Raw genomic sequence first — 17,190 nt, forward strand, 5'->3', positions numbered from 1 at the left:
GGGAGGCGTGTAACACAAGACAATGAGACTAAAAGGAAGACATTACAATTTCCAGAGAATTGTATAGTATTGAAAATCCCCAAGCCTGATATTCAAATAAATTGTGTAAGGAGATAAGCCAAAGTATTTTCTTTGGTTATTACAAAACAGTATCAAGAAAATTCTCCAATACTTGTATAGTAATCACAAAGACATATTTTTCTCTAAGATTTAGTCCTTTTCAAGACATGGTGACCTGAGGATTTGTTACGTTTTAAACATGAATTAGTATTGAACTGAGATATTTTTACTCAGCATGAATAACGCTGACAATAAACTAAAATGTATGTATCCATTTATCTATTTCTCGAAGGTATTAATCCACCTCAGGAAGTTTATGCTAAACTTGAAGATGTGGGAGAAGACAGTATAATTCTTCAGTGGGGATCCCCACCAGACGGCCACGAGGTCTACATTCAAATCACATCCATATCAGATAGAAGAGAAGTCAGGAAGCTTTTTGTAAAGGATGCTAATAGAGTCAAGGTTGATCACTTAATCCCTGGAATGACATATGACATTGGAATGGCAACAGTAATGAATGGGAACTTGAGCGAGCTGGTCACTATTCAACAAACTCTAAGTGAGAATCAAGTACTTTTCATTCTTAACAGATACTTGCTGATTTGGGCGTATTGTAAAATAGTTTCTGAAAGAGCCCTCTGGTAGCAGGTTTTATCTTTTTACAATAAATAGATTGTTAGTGTGCTTCAGGATCTGGAGCAGTTCGCATCTCTTGTATCCTGAAAATGTCCTGTGCTTGTATAAAGGCAGCATTGTTTATGATTAAGAACCTGATCCTAAAGCCACACTACCTAGGTTTGAATCTGGGTTCAGCTATTTGAGTAACCCTGGGCAATGTATTCAACCTGTTTATGACTCAGTTTCCACATTTGTAAAGCGGGAGAAAATAATAGTGTGTGTTTCATAGGTTGTCCTGACAATAACTGATCTAATAAATGTAAGGACTTAGAACAGTGCCTGACATACAACTGGACGTCTTTATAATTTTTATTGCATCCACAAAGGCATGCTGCAGCACATTGGACGGAAATATTGACAGTGTATAAAAGGTTTAGGACTAACAAAAATTTTCCATTTTTTTCTCAAATAAAATTAATATACTCAATAAGTAATTATTGAAAAATTAATAAGGAGGAAAAAAGAAAAGGAAAAAATGAAAAGTAAATACACGAAATAATGTTTATAGATATTTATAAATTATGGTCAGTGTTAAGAAGGAAAAGAGAAAAGTGATGTCAGAGAGTGTCCACTGAAATAAAAACATAAAGCATAAGAACAGTGAGTTTCAGTTTCATTTGGGGATCTTACTGAGGACTGTAGCCTGGGAGACAGCCTCTCAGAGAGCTTTGAGGAACTGCTCCAAAGAGGTAGGGGGAGAGGCCAGTATAGCATATGTGATTTTTGGCTAAGAGGTGCATGCAATTAAGCATACGTCTTGGTAGAAGGTTACTGCTAGTCATGAGGAACAGATATCTCAGTTAATGATTTTAGTGCTTTTCTGAGCATGGGACGATGTAAGAATATGGGTTCATAAAAATTTTTCCTGAAATATATCTAACTGCTTAAGGGCCTGTTTTCCCAAAGCACAGAGTGCTTCCTCCCATTCTTTATCCTGAATTCCTTTCAGGGTGTATCGTAGGTCAGCGACTGCAGTGGCTGATGACTTAATCCTGGTGTAACAGTATGGCAAGTGACATTCCTTGTTTTACAAGAGTAATTGAAGTGGGATGGAGGGTTCTACTGGAGATGGGCTGTAACAGAAGGAGTTTCATTTGAATGGATGCTTAAACCGTGAGAAGGCGCCGGAGCAGAACAAGGTGGAGGAAGGGTACTTTAGGCATGAACAGCTGGCATGAAGGCTGTAAAACAGGAGAAAGCTTGGTGTGTCTGAGAAGAAAAAGGCCAGGATAAGTGTTGTCTAAGGAAGAGGGAGAAGGGTAGTAGGAAATGGTATTGGGGAGGTAGTCAGTGGTCAGAGCACATAGAGCTTGTAGGCCATGCTTTTGAGTTTGTTCTGAGGGCAATGGGAAGCCATTGAGGGGTTTATGCAGGAGAGTGACAAGGCGGCCTATGTTACAAAAATGTCTCTCCTGATATGTGCAAAGAATGATTTCTATAGGAGTGGGAGTGGAAGTAGGGAAACTGGGTAAGAGGGTGTTGTAGAATATAGGCAAAAGATTATGGTGGACACGATGGGGAAGTGCAGATGGAAAATAGAAGATATATTTTATATTATGGAAGTAAGAAGTCTGAGCTTTCACACTGGAGTGCTTGTGATAAGTAAGGGAGAAACTGGGGTTTTTAGTTGACTAATTTGGGTGGATAGTGGTGACGGTGAGGAAGGAAAGCTCATTGGAGCTCACAGGCCTTTTGGCTAACAAAAAGGGCAGCCTGATGGAAAAAGTGAATTGGTTCAAAAAATTGTGTCTTAGCAGGGTCTGCACTCAACCAGCATCAGATCCTCCTGTTTTAACTTCCAAAGACTAAATCTAAATTTAGTTCCATAACTTTCAAGCTTAAATTTTTGTGAAAACCTACCTAAAGATAAATATAATAGGAAACCGTTGTGAAAAAGGAGACAACTAAGAAAGAGATATTGCTAAAAAAAAAAAAAAAAAATTCATGTCTATTAAACGACCCAATGCAAATTTATAGTCAGAACAGAAGTACTAAAATTAATGCATAAGTGGAAAATGAACTGTAGTCTTAGAGCCACCAATCATTACCAGTTATTACCAGTATGAGGTTAGATTTTCCCCATATTGTCTCAGGGCCTAGGTTTTTGCTCCACAAGATTTAAATCACTGAGTGTGTGTGTGTGTGTGTGTGTGTATATATATATACTTGTATATATATATATATATATATACTTGTGTATATATATATATATACTTGTATATATATATACTTGTGTATATATATATATATACTTGTATATATATATATACTTGTATATATATATATATACTTGTGTATATATATATATATACTGGGTCTTCGTTGTATATATATTCGTTGTGTGTATATATATATATACTTGTATATATATATATATATACTGGGTATATATATATGTATATGTATATATGTATATATACTGGGTCTTTGTTGCTGCATGTGGGCTTTCTCTAGTTGTGGCAAGCGGGGGCTAGTCTTTGTTGTGGTGCCCGGGCTTCTTACTGCGGTGGTTTCTTTTGTTGTGGAGCATGGGCTCTAGGCGCGTGGGCTTCAGTAGTTTCAGCACACAGGCTCAGTAGCTGTGGCGCACGGGCTTCAGTAGTTACAGTGCGTGGGCTCAGTAGTTGTGGCTCGCAGGCTCTGGAGCACAGGCTCAGTAGTTGAGGCGCACAGGCTTAGCTGCTCTGGCATGTGGGATCTTCCCAGACCAGGGATTGAACCCATGTCCCCTGCATTGGCAGGCAGATTCTTAACCACTGTGCCACGAGGGGAGTCCCCACTGAGTATATTTTTAAATTGGTTTTCATCTCTAAAGTCTTATTCTTCTTTGACTGTAGGGAGCTTAGCATATTTCAGCCCATCTACCATCTAAAACCAAATTTTGCCATCCTTTCTATACAGTGAGCTCTTTTGAAATCTTATTAGGCTGTCTGTCTTCAGGTGTATGCATAGTTCTCGACTCTGGTTAATTCAAGTACTTATTTATAAAGTCACTATCCAAATGGATGCTGAAACATGGATTAATATTTATAAATCCTAGGAAGAATAATAGAATTTTAGGGTTTGAAGTTAGAACAGAGATTTTCTCATAAGATACGTAATTCCTCTGATCATTTTGTAATGCATCCCTGTAATTTTCCTCTAGTTTGGAGCCATGTCTGTTCTCCAGAGTATCACAAAGCAAATCTACTCCCTGATTCACGTAAAAGTCCATCATATGTTTGGAAACACCCATTAGGTGCTTGTGGTGTCTATATTTTCTTTCCTTCTGGTGAATTTTCTCTAGTTCTTTCAAGTATTCCATTATTTCTTATAATCCTATTTGTATTTTCCTTTCCCCTTTGAACCTTCTCTCTTTGTCTCTTTCTCAGTTATCCTGAAAGCAACCAAACAAAACTTGATCACCAGTTATTACTGTGCGCCTGAACTATAAAGTGTGCACTTTGAGAGAAATCGGTGCTTATGACAACAGACCTTGGAACCAGATTACCTGGGTTACAGTTCCAGCTCCACGATGATCAGTTTATGTCTTTTGGAAAGTCATTCAACCTTTTTGGTCCTCAGTTTTCTTCTCCCTAAAATGGGAATTATAATAATCTTATCTACTTTATGAAGTTAATATAATGTAAGGGCTCAGATACCAAGCAAGCACTCTGAGAGTCTTTGAGGTTGTTATAATTTTTATTTCTTAGTAAAGCTGTTTTAGCTATTTATGTGGTCTTTCTTTGTCTAAGGAGTTAGCTACATCCAAGTTTTATTGAGGGAAGGAAATCTGTAGGAGAGCTGGTGTTTGAGTTTTCTTTTTTTCCTCTCGTTTTTAGAAGAATAAATTTTAAGATAGACTGGGCATCTCTGAGGCCTCATTCTAACTTACCTATAATAAAAACCTTTGAATTTGGCCTAGTTCAGTTTATCTCATATTGAAAAAAACTCATACAGCCCTCAGGGCTGCCACTTCTTCTGAAAAAGCTTTTGCAGGAAAATAGGTAAGGATGGAGGTCATGGTCACAGAGGTGGAGACCCACTGGAATCCACCAGAAATGGCAAAATCTTCTCCCAGTTGAGTTTTCAGAAGTTCAGGGTATAGTTTTGAAGAGAAGGAATAACTTTATCCTGTTCTACACCTGTCCAGCCTTGGTGTCCCTCTGCTTTAACATGTCATGTGTTAATACTGTTGACTATATCTCCCTGGACAAGTGGAGTTGATGTAAAACCTTATATTTACCCCCTGGAGGGAATGTTGCTGACTCTGTATACTTTTAGAACCTAGAGTAAACTATGCCTATTTAAAGGCTTGTCTCTCCCTAGAAAATGTTTTCAGCACCCAAGAGCATGCAAGTGAATTTTCTCCACGAGGGCACCGTTACTCATTTCCAATCTGCAGGTCTTTAATTGTTGCTCAGAGTACATTTAGAAGCTTTCATAGATCATTGCCCACAGATTCAGATGGATTGGATACTTGGGGAATGTCTTGCAAAACCATGCTTACTGTGAGAGCTTTGTAGCCGAAGAAAGCTGTAAGGAATTTAAAGAGGAAACCCACCAAAAATGTTAGTGATGACAGAAAAAGAAAAGTAATCAGAACTGGAAAAAGAAAAACAGGGTGAAAGTGCCTTGAAACCCAGTAATATACCATATAGAATGTGCTATGGTTAGTATATTGAATGTTTCCTCATAACCACCAAGAACAGAAAACGAAAGTTATATATTACAGCTGAATGAATTGGGGGAGAGATTGCACAGATTTTGTGTTCTATATTTCTAATTACAGATGTGTGTTTAAATCTTTTTAGACAGTACTGGCTCTGGGTAAAGTGACAGAATCACATTGTCAGATCACATTGTCGCTGTTCTAACAGTGACTTAGAACAAGTTCCATTGCATCAAACCAGATGTCACCAAAAAAAAAAAAAAAAGGAAAGGCCGTGTCATTTTCTGGAAGGAAAAAAAACTTTTTCAGAATGTATATTTTAGAAGAAGATAGAAGATATCTATTTGGAAGAAGACAGACTTAAGGATATACTAGATGGTGTCCCAATAATCTAAAAATAGAATTGAAATTAAAATTGACCTGAGGAAAAATAATGTGACTAGAAGTCACCTAAAATTTCAAATCTGCTCTAAATAGCAGAATAGAGGGTTGTGGTACAATAAAGCTCTTTAATAGAGGTTAGGGAGAGTATGAAATGTAAATGAATCCTTCCACCAAACTGTTGCCAGAACCATGTTCCTAAAAATGAAATGAAACGTCTGCTCACAGTCGCTGTGCAGACAGGATAAAGTCTGATCTCGAGAGCATGGCATGCAAAACCTCTCACAGCGGCCAGCCTCAGAGGTGGCCCGTTCATGCCCGGTCCCTGTTCCTCACACACACCCTGTGCTTGAACCACCCTGAGTGCCTGCCCTGTGCCTGGAACTGCTCTGAGCACTTTATGCATAAATGCAGTCTCTCACTTAATTGTCACAGGAACCCTGCAAAATAGATGTCCTTCCCATTATAGGGATGAAAAAGCCAAGGCACAGAGTGACTAAGTAACTTACCAAAGACTAGAAGTTGGAAACTAGTTGCCAAGGACTAGTGACTAGTAACTTGCCCTGCTAGTAAAGAGTGAGAAGAACTTGGTATTCCCTGAATACACGATGATGCCCATTTTGGTTTCCAGGCCTTGCTAATGCTTTTCTCTTGGTCTGGGATTCCCTCCTGACTACCTCTTCCCACCACGCACACTCTTTCCGGTAGACTTGTACTATCCTATAAGACTCAGATAAAACATCATCATCGACTCTGGAAAGCCTTCCCCAATTATCTCTGCTAGAATTGTTGATTTCTTCCTCTATTCTCAACAGCCTTTTGTTCATGTCACTCTAACCATTTGGGACTCTATAGTTAGTGATCTATGCATGTCTTTTCTGAAATTGGAAACTCTTTGAAAGCAGGAATCTGGCCTTATTTACTTTATTTGAGCACTCCTCCTAGTATATAGGTTTTCAAAAGTATTTTCTTAATAAATAGATAAAAAGAAAAAAAATGGGAAAATCTCAGATTTTTATGTTTTTTTCAGACTGTTAATGAGAATCAAAAAATGAAAGTTAATTAGGTCCTTTCAATATATAGGTACATACAGTCTTTCAGAATGTACACCTTATTCCTCTGTCCAGTGGTGACCTAGTAAACATAAGTTTCATATATAGGCATTTAATTTTTTCACAAATTCTACAACATGCTAGACATAATATAGAGAAATATGAAAGTTTTAAGAAAATACTAATTATAAATATCTCTCTTTATCTTTCAGAGCCGAAACCAGTTCAAATTGTTATCCCTTATGAAAGTCATAGTACCTCTGTAATCTTATATGTTCAGATGCCTGATATTGGAGTGTTTGATGGCATACATATTGCAAGTGACAGAGGGCCAAATGTAACCAGGTTTTTGAAACAGGACAATAAAATAACTGTTGACAATTTAACCCCAGGCACAGAATATAATTTCTTTGTTTCTACGATCAGTGGGACTAAATTAAGTAATATGTGTTATGTGCCAGCAGTAAAAACATGTAAGTATTTTAGGACTTGTCTAAGATGCTTCTTTTTTTCAAAATTTTAAAAATTTTAATTTATTTATTTTTTAACATCTTTATTGGAGTATGATTACTTTACAATGGTGTGTTAGTTTTTGCTTTATAACAAAATGAATCAGCTGTACATATATCCCCATATCTCTTCCCTCTTGCATCTCCCTCCCTACCACCGTCCCTATCCCACCCCTCTAGGTGGTCACAAAGCACTGAGCTGATCTCCCCGTGCTACGCTGCTGCTTCCCACTAGCTATCGGTTTTACATTTGGAAGTGTATATAAGTCCATGCCACTCTCTCACTTTGTCCTAGCTTACCCTTCCCCCTTCCCATGTCCTCAGGTCCATTCTCTAGTAGGTCTGCATCTTTATTCCTGTCCTGCCCCTAGGTTCTTCATGACAATATATGTATATATATTTTTAGATTCCATATATATGTGTTAGCATATGGTATTTGTTCTTCTCTTTCTGACTCACATCATTCTGTAGGACAGACTCTAGGTCCATCCACCTCACTACAAATAACTCAGTTTCGTTTCTTTTTATGGCTAATATTCCATTGTAAATATGTGCCACATCTTCTTTATCCACTCATCTGTTGATGGACACTTAGGTTGCTTCCATGTCCTGGCTATTGTAAATAGAGCTGCAATGAATATTGTGGTACATGACTGTTTTTGAATTATGGTTTTCTCAGGGTATATGCCCAGTACTGGGATTGCTGGGTCGTATGGTAGTTGTATTTTTAGTTTTTTAAGGAACCTCCGTACTGTTCTCCATAGTGGCTGTACCAATTTACATTCCCACCAACAGTGCAGGAGGGTTCCCTTTTCTCTACATCATCTTCAGCATCTATTATTTGTAGACTTTTTGATGGCCATTCTGACGGGTGTGAGATGATATCTCATTGTAGTTTTGATTTGCATTTCTCTAATGATTAATGATGTTGAGCATTCTTTCATGTGTTCGTTGGCAATCTGTATATCTTCTTTGGAGAAATGTCTATTTAGTCTTCTGCCCATTTTTGGATTGGGTTGTTTGTTTTTTTTGATATTGAGCTGCGTGAGCTGCTTGTAAATTTTGGAGATTAATCCTTTGTCAGTTGCTTCATTTGTAAATATTTTCTCCCATTCTGAGGGTTGTCTTTTCGTCTTGTTTATGGTTTCCTTTGCTGTGCAAAAGCTTTGAAGTTTCATTAGGTCCCATTTGTTTATTTTTGTTTTTATTTCCATTTCTCTAGGAGGTGGGTCAAAAAGGATCTTGCTGTAATGTATGTCATAGAGTGTTCTACCTATGTTTTCCTCTAAGAGTTTGATAGTGTCTGGCCTTACATTTAGGTCCTTAATCCATTTTGAGTTTATTTTTGTGTGTAGTGTTAGAGAGAGTTTTAATTGCATTCTTTTACATGTAGCGGTCCAGTTTTCCCAGCACCACTTATTGAAGAGGCTGTCTTTTCTCCATTGTATATTCTTGCCTCCTTTACCAAAAAAAAGGTGAGCATATGTGTGTGAGTTTATTTCTGGGCTTTCTGTCTTGTTCCATTGATCTGTATTTCTGTTTTTGTGCCAGTACCATACTGTCTTGATTACTGTAGCTTTGTAGTATAGTCCGAAGTCAGGGAGCCTGATTCCTCCAGCTCCGTTTTTCTTTCTCAAGATTGCTTTGACTCTTCGGGGTCTTTTGTGTTTCTATACAAATTGTGAAATGTTTGTTCTAGTTCTGTGAAAAATGCCAGTGGTAGTTTGATAGGGATTGTATTGAATCTGTAGATTGCTTTGAGTAATATAGTCATTTTCACAATGTTTATTCTTCCAATCCAAGAACATGGTATATCTCTCCATCTGTTTGTATCATCTTTAATTTCTTTCATCAGTGTGTTATAGTTTTCTGCAGGTCTTTTGTCTCCTTAGGTAGGTTTATTCCTAGGTACTTTATTCTTTTTTTTTTGCCATGGTAAAAGGGAGTGTTTCTTTAATTTCTCTTTCTGATTTTTAATGATTATTGTTTAGGAATGCAAGAGATTTCTGTGCATTAATTTTGTATCCTGCTACTTTACCAAATTAATTGATTAGCTCTAGTAGTTTTCTGGTAGCATCTTTAGGATTCTCTATGTATAGCATCATGTCACCTGCAAACAGTGACAGTTTTACTTCTTCTTTTCTAATTTGAATTTCTTTTATATCTTTTTCGTCTCTGATTGCTGTGGCTAAAACTTCCAAAACTGTGTTGCCTAATAATGGTGAGAGTGGGCAACCTTGTCTTGTTCCTGATCTTAGTGGATATGGTTTCAGTTTTTCACCATTGAGGACGATGTTGGATGTGGGTTTGTCATATATGCCCTTTATTATGTTGAGGTAAGTTCCCTCTACGCCTACTTTTTGGAGGGTTTTTGTCATAAATGGGTGTTGAATTTTTTCAAAAGCTTTTTCTGCATCTATTGAGATGATCACATGGTTTTTATTCTTCAGTTTGTTAATTTGGTGTATCACATTGATTGATTTGCATATATTGAAGAATCCTTGCATTACTGGGATAAACCCCACTTGATCATGGTGTATGATCCTTTTAATGTGCTGTTGGATTCTGTTTGCTAGTATTTTGTTGAGGATTTTTGCATCTATGTTCATCAGAGATATTGGCCTGTAGTTTTCTTTTTTCATGACACCTTTGTCTGGTTTTGGTATCAGGGTGATGGTGGCCTCATAGAATGAGTTTGGGAGTGTTCTTCCCTCTGCTATATTTTGGAAGAATTTGAGAAGGATAGCTGTTAGCTCTTCTCTAAATGTTTGATAGAATTCACCTGTGAATCCATCTGGTCCTGGGCTTTTGTTTGTTGGAAGATTTTTAATCAGTTTCAATTTCAGTGCTTGTGATTGGTCTCTTTATGTTTTCCATTTCTTCCTGGTTCAGTCTCAAGAGGTTATGCTTTTCGAAGAATTTGTCCATTTCTTCCAGGTTGTCCATTTTATTGGCATAGAGTTGCTTGTAGTAATCTCTCATGATCCTTTGTATTTCTGCAGTGTCAGTTGTTACTTCTCCTTTTTCATTTCTAATTCTATTGATCTTAGTGTTCTCTCTTTTTTTCTTTATAAGTTTGGCTAATGGTTTATCAATTTGTTTATCTTCTCAAATAACCAGCTTTTAGTTTTATTGATCTTTGCTGTTATTTCCTTCATTTCTTTTTTTTTTTTTTTTTTTTGCGGTACGCGTGCCTCTCACTGTTGTGGCCACTCCCGTTGCAGAGCACAGGCTCCAGACACGCAGGATCAGCGGCCATGGCTCATGGGCCCAGCCGCTCCGCGGCACGTGGGATCTTCCTGGACTGGGGCACGAACCCGTGTCCCCTGCATCGGCAGGCGAACTCTCAACCACTGTGCCACCAGGGAAGCCCCTTCATTTCTTTTTCATTTATTTCTGATCTGATCTTTATGATTTCTTTCCTTCTGCTAACTTTGGGGTTTTTTTGTTCTTCTTTCTCTGATTGCTTTAGGTTTAAGGTTAGGTTTTTTATTTGAGATGTTTCTTGTTTCCCAATGTAGGATTGTATTGCTATAAACTTCCCTCTTCGAACTGCTTTGGCTGCATCTCATAGGTTTTGCATCATCGTGTTTTCATTGTCATTTCTTTCTAGGTACTTTTTTTTTTTTTTAATTTTATTTATTTATTTTTGGCTGTGTTGGGTCTTCGTTTTTGGGCGTGGGCTTTCTCTAGTTGCGGCGAGCGGGGGCTACACTTCATCGCGGTGCGCGGGCCTCTCACTGTTGTGGTCTCTCTTGTTGCGGAGCACAGGCTCCAGACGCACAGGCTCAGTAGTTGTGGCTCACGGGCATAGTTGCTCCGCGGCATGTGGGATCTTCCCAGACCAGGGCTCGAACCCGTGTCCCCTGCATTGGCAGGCAGATTCTCAACCACTACACCACCAGGGAAGCCCTCTAGGTTTTTTTTGATTTCCTCTTTGATTTCTTCAGTGATCTCTTGGTTATTAAGTAGTGTATTGTTTAGCCTCCATGTGTTTATATTTTTTACAGATTTTTTTCTTGGTATCTAGTCTCATAGCATTGTGGTGGGAAAAGATACTTGATATGATTTCAGTTTTTTTAAATTTACTAAGGCTTGATTTGTTATCCGATGTATGATCTATTCTGGATGATGTTCCATAAGCACTTGAGAACAAAGTGTATTCTGTTGTTTTTGGATGGAATGTTCTATAAATATCAATTAAGTCCATCTTGTTTAATGTCTCATTTAAAGCTTGTGTTTCCTTATTTATTTTCATTTTAGATGATCTGTCCATTGGTGAAAGTGGGGTGTTAACATCCCCTACTATGATTGTGTTACTGTCGATTTCCTCTTTTATGGCTGTTAGTATTTGTCTTATGTATTGAAGTGCTCCTATGTTGGGTGCAGAAATATTTACAATTGTTACATCTTCTTGGATTGATCCCTTGATCATTGTATAGTGTCCTTCTTTGTCTCTTGTAGTAGTCTTTGTTTTAAAGTCTATTTGTGTGATATGAGAATGGCTACTCTAGCTTTCTTTTGATTTCCATTTGCATGGAATATCTTTTTCCATCCCCTCACTTTCAGTCTGTGTGTGTCCCTAGGTCTGAAGTGGGTCCCTTATAGACAGCATATATATGGGTCTTGTTTTTGTATCCATTCAGCCAGTCTGTGTCTTTTGGTTGGAGCATTTAATCCATTTACATTTAAGGTAATTATCGACATGTATGTTCCTAGTACCATTTTCTTAAAAATATGGAATGCTTCATTAATTTGCGTGTTATCCTTGTGCAGGGGCCATGGTAATCTTCTCAGTGTTGTTCCAATATTAGTATATGTGCTGCCGAAGAGAGCACCAAAGTTGCTTCTTGATTTTGATTTTGTGTGTCATTTCAAATTAGTAGTCTACATTCACTTTAACACAGTTGTTTTCAAAGATCCTTTAAAACATTTGCAAAAACCTCATTACTGAGCCTGATCTTTAATTGCCCAAGTATGCAGATAGAGCTAACCTTGTTAAAATTAGTAAGCCATGAATTTTTTTCTTACGTATTAACAGAAAAAAAATACTTGCATATTAATCAGAATTTTCAATGACTTAATCCGAGTGAGGAATGTGAGTAATATTTAGGCAGATTATGAAATCTAGATCATATTTTTTGAGTGTAGGGGCCCTGATAGTGTCTCTCAAAGCATATAATCTAAGTGTGTGTTTGCTCATCCCATGCTGCCATTTGTCTAGAAAGAACTAGCTTGTATTTTCTTTACCTCTTTGAATATTTTGAATTAATATGTTTAATATTTGTTCATACCAATACTTACGTTTTCAGATTCATGTTGATTTTGATTTATCTTTAAGTCACTCAAAAATTCTACAGATATTAATTTAGAAATTTTGGGATACTTGAAATTTTCTAAGATATCCATCTACTTGATGTAGAAATAAATGGCAAAGAATAATAAATGCCATATAAAAATCATGTGGTGTCCTAAAAACATATTTCTGAATATAAATATAAATAAATGTCCAGATTCTTAATGATTTGCTCTTCCTGACTATAAATCTTCACATATGTAATTATACCACTACGAGTCTTCTTCCCCCAAATTGTAATCCTTCCCTTACTCTTTAAACTCAATTTTTTCCACAAAATAATCTCGAATTGATGTCACAAATCACGTTATTCCAGTAGCATTTTAACATGTTCATAATCAGCTCAGTATATGTTTATTTTACTTCTGCTTGTAATTTTTGTAACTTTTTGTATCTGTATTCTCTGTCTCTCTTATATTATGAATCATTGTGGGCAGCATTCTATTTGACAGTTCTTTTCTTTGAAAATAATTTATACTTGATCATCTATATCAATGTCATTATATCAATCAGCAGAAATACCAATATATGAGATAATTGTCTAAAGCTGACATTTTTCAGGTTATCTAAAATAATTGTTTTCCTTTATGCTAGATGAGATCTTTAAACTGGGAAAACTAAACACTAAAACTCATCAGATAAAATTTGTTTTTAACTTCATCCAGTATTTGATACAAAGGGATTCTTCTTTGTGTATACTTCATATTTCTCTCTCTGTTGTCTTTTCAGCTTATGCTAATAGTTTCAGAAAGCTTTAATTCTTTTTTCCTCCTTTGAATATTGTACATTTACTCCTGTGAATTTGCTGTTATGTAGTTTTTACTGCAACATCAAAGTTAGCTGCATGTAATGGTATTTACAGTGATTCTGAGTATTGCAATAGATTATCATATTTTATAAGCTGTCATGTGTAAACAGCTATTTTTAATTAGGATAGATAATTAATTATTAAACTATTGTCCTTTTTTACACTGTGCTTTTTATTCCCTTTAAAGGGGTAAATAATAATAATAAAAAAAACCCGGTTAGAAAACATGCAGGAGGAATTTTAAGTGTTTCGTGTATTTTGGGTAGGTCTGGAAGCACCATCGAATATCCATGAGGGCAAAGTTACAAACTCTTCCATTGAAATTCTCTGGAATCGAGCTGATGGGAATTTTCAGCATTATGAAATCACATGCATAAACTGTGCTGCTGCTTTCATGGTACGTTAAAAGGGGTTCTCAGAGGAATAACTTTTATTCTGAAGCCAGTATTGCTGCATTCTTATATTAGGTAGTAGTGAAACTAAATAACCCCCAACATTTTTTTTGCTTGTGTTTGATGGTGGAGCATTTCTTAAATGAACACTTGGTAAGTTATTCTTTTGGATCAATAGGTCCAGAAAGTATTTCAAGAAGCAGCAACATTCTCTAACCTGGATCCTGCCACAGTGTACACCTTTTCAATTCGCACTGAAAAAGAAGGTTTTAAAGACAGTTCTCCCTACATAAAAGAAGTACAGACAGGTACAGCCTATGTAAGCACTTTAGTTATTATTCAGTGTTCAAATATTTTTTTTAATTTCCAGTTTTCAAAAATATTTTATTAAGATAATCAGAAGGATTCCATAAAAATGCTTTGGTTTTATGTGTTATTTTCTTTCTTTTTAAAAAATTCATTTATTTATTGATTGAGGTACCATTGACATATAAGTTTCAATGTTCAAATATTCATTTGGTTCTTATAGGGAAGATTTAATAAATAGTTCATTCTTCTCAAATTTTCTTAATGGGCAGGCAGTATTTCCTCTTATCTCTTTTTCTATTTCCCCTTGTATGAATTAGCACAGTCTCTTTTGTGTGTCTGTTTCCAGACAATAGAGTTGCTAACTGTCTGGGTTCTGGCCAGAGTCTCCATTTGTGATTTAATTTTTCCATTGTTCAGTTAAACAGACAGTGAAGTGCCATTTCCCCAGCATTAGCAACTTACTCCCAGTGGCAGATGGTGATTTATTCCATGGTAGTCATATGAAATAAAGGATGATTGGGAAGGGTGTATGCAAAATGTGTACGTTTTCAAATGTAGGTGAAGTAAAATTGTCAACTGTTCTACTAATATAACTATTTTAGATATTCTTGACATGGATGGTATGGGAACATTGATTGATGTATTTAGAAACTGGTCATGTCTGGTATTCTTTTACTGTAATAACATAGAATGGAATTGAGAGAGAATATCGTGGCAATTTTGTTCGTTTCTTATACATGGGAGAATTTTAAAGGGGCAACAAAATATATATTATACACTATTTTAACATTTTTTTTCAGAAAATAAAGGAAGCGTTTCATATTTAGATTGCAGTTAACTTTCCCTGCTGATTAACCTTGTCACTGTTTGGTATTTAATTAGAATGAGTCCTAAAAATCATTAACTATTTCTGAGGTTGGTGATTACACAAGACCAAGATATCGCCTCTTCCTACATTATAGAAGCAGGGGAAATATTGGGTACAACACTGCTGGGGTACATATCGGCTCTGTTTCAAAGTTTACAATGATTCTTGTTTGTTTGTTTTTTCCGCCCCACTCTTTTAACTTCTCATATCTACCAGGAGGAATAAAAGGAATGTCTTGGTTACCCTCAGAGTTTGCAAAGAGTCAAACAAATCCTGAGAGTATTTCAGGGTGGTTATAAAATAGGTGCTTTGTACGATAAAAAATGTTATTTTATGTGTATGTTTTAAATGATATAGCCCCAAGTGCGGTTGAATTTCTGAATCACAGTAGGAATTCAAATGCAGTAACCGTTAGCTGGCCTTCAGCTAGAAGTCTTCTGGATGGATACATTATTTCAATATCCAGTGAAAGCTTAATGAAAGAAGAAATCCTGCCTTCCACAAAAAGGTATGAAAATATTGAAAAGAAATTATATCAAGTTACATGGAACACAAGATGAACATTTTATATGTGTTGTTAGAAAGCTATGTTAGTGGTTTAGTATAAATAGAAATTAGAAAACTTTTCAAGAGAACTTTTTGGACTATAGTGTGATAGGAATAACTAAATCTGATCTACAGTACCAAATTATTTATGCTAATAGATAGTAATGAATTAATTCATGATTTCATCATGCTTGTATGTATGACATACACACTTTTTGACTTAAATTTCTCCACGTAAGAAGCTATGCTTTCTCAGTAACTGCTTGTGTGTAAGCGTAGCAAATTGTTTCCATAATAGACAATAAAAAACCAAAACTTATATATAAAATTCTTTCTGCAAATAGTGTGAGAAGATGGAGTTTTCCAAATGTTTCTGAGCTAAATATCTTAATGTTTGATTTTTCTTTAATGCGTAGGACATTCTCATTTAACAGCCTTTCTCCAGGGACTGACTTTTTAATTAGCATTATAGCTACCAAGGGACTAAAGAGAAGCCATCCTACTGTCCTCATGGTTAGCACTTGTAAGTTCATTTTATATTTAATTAACTTTTCATGGGTTAAGGGAAAATAGTTGTGTTTAAAGCCAATATCTAGTTAACAATCAATATAGAAGTGGTTTATGACATTATGGCTTGAAGAGAAGGAGTACTTCATTTACATGGAGAATGCCTGCATTATATTCCTTTCTCTATCATTTATTGTGACCTTGGGCAAGACTATGTGACCTTGGGCAAAACTATGAGGTTCTTACTTAAACGGTGAGAATAATTATTCCTGCCTAGGTATAAAATCTTGTTACTAAAATCAAATGCAAAGCTCTTTGTGAAAAGAGCAAAGTACTCTGAAACCCTAAGGTATTGTCATCTTGAAATACTCAATATTTTTCTAATATTTTGACTATATCTGTTAACATGTGGGTTTTCTCTAGTTACTGAGAGCGGGGGCTACTCTTTGTTGCGGTGCGCGGGCTTCTCATTGCGGTGGCTTCTCTTGTTGTGGAGCACAGGGGCTTCAGTAGTTGTGGCCTGAGGGCTCTAGAGCGCAGGCTCAGTAGTCATGGGGCACGGGCTTAGCTGCTCCGCGGCATGTGGGATCTTCCCGGACCAAGGCTCGAACCCGTGTTCCCTGCATTGGTGGGTGGATTCTTAACCACTGCGCCACCATGGAAGTCCAGCACTGTCTTTTCAGTTGCATTTCTTGGGTTCAGTTTGCCTCTTCTGACCTTATTAGCATCACTTACACGTATGCCTGCCCTGAACATATACAGATGTTCCAAAGAGCCCTGTCACTTGTGGGTCACAGTCGAATGTGTGCTTAAGTACCCATGCCTTATCAGTGTGAGAGGAGGCTTCCTCTCAGGATTTGCAGTGTGGAGGATGGGAAAGCACTGGAAAATGCAGCAACAGTCAAATCAATTCCTGGAAAATAAACTAAAAAATTTGAGCACTTATATAGCAGCAATGGTACTATGTGCTTAAGTTACTGTGTTGAATCTCCTGGAGTTATCTAAAATGTAAGTTAAGGCTCATAGGCGTTAATAACTCATTACTGACGGTGAGATTTAACCCAGGTATC

General features: G+C 36.6%; 1 protein-coding gene and 1 non-coding gene across 2 annotated transcripts in view; one reads left to right on the forward strand and one right to left on the reverse strand.

Annotated features, from left to right (window-relative positions):
- Nucleotides 1-321: 321 nt before the first annotated feature.
- Nucleotides 322-17,190, forward strand: part of PTPRQ (protein tyrosine phosphatase receptor type Q) — a 239,279-nt gene continuing 222,410 nt past the window's right edge. The window contains exons 1-4 of the mRNA XM_067698707.1: nucleotides 322-622; nucleotides 7,038-7,298; nucleotides 13,765-13,895; nucleotides 14,069-14,198. Coding sequence (XP_067554808.1) covers nucleotides 322-622; nucleotides 7,038-7,298; nucleotides 13,765-13,895; nucleotides 14,069-14,198 — 823 coding nt within the window. The remainder of the gene's footprint in view (nucleotides 623-7,037; nucleotides 7,299-13,764; nucleotides 13,896-14,068; nucleotides 14,199-17,190) is intronic.
- On the reverse strand, nucleotides 12,066-12,172 carry LOC137203112 (U6 spliceosomal RNA). Its single transcript, XR_010932941.1, has one exon. It is a non-coding gene; the product is annotated as a U6 spliceosomal RNA (small nuclear RNA).

This window comes from Pseudorca crassidens, chromosome 11 (assembly GCF_039906515.1).
Source record: "Pseudorca crassidens isolate mPseCra1 chromosome 11, mPseCra1.hap1, whole genome shotgun sequence".
NCBI lineage: Eukaryota > Metazoa > Chordata > Mammalia > Artiodactyla > Delphinidae > Pseudorca > Pseudorca crassidens.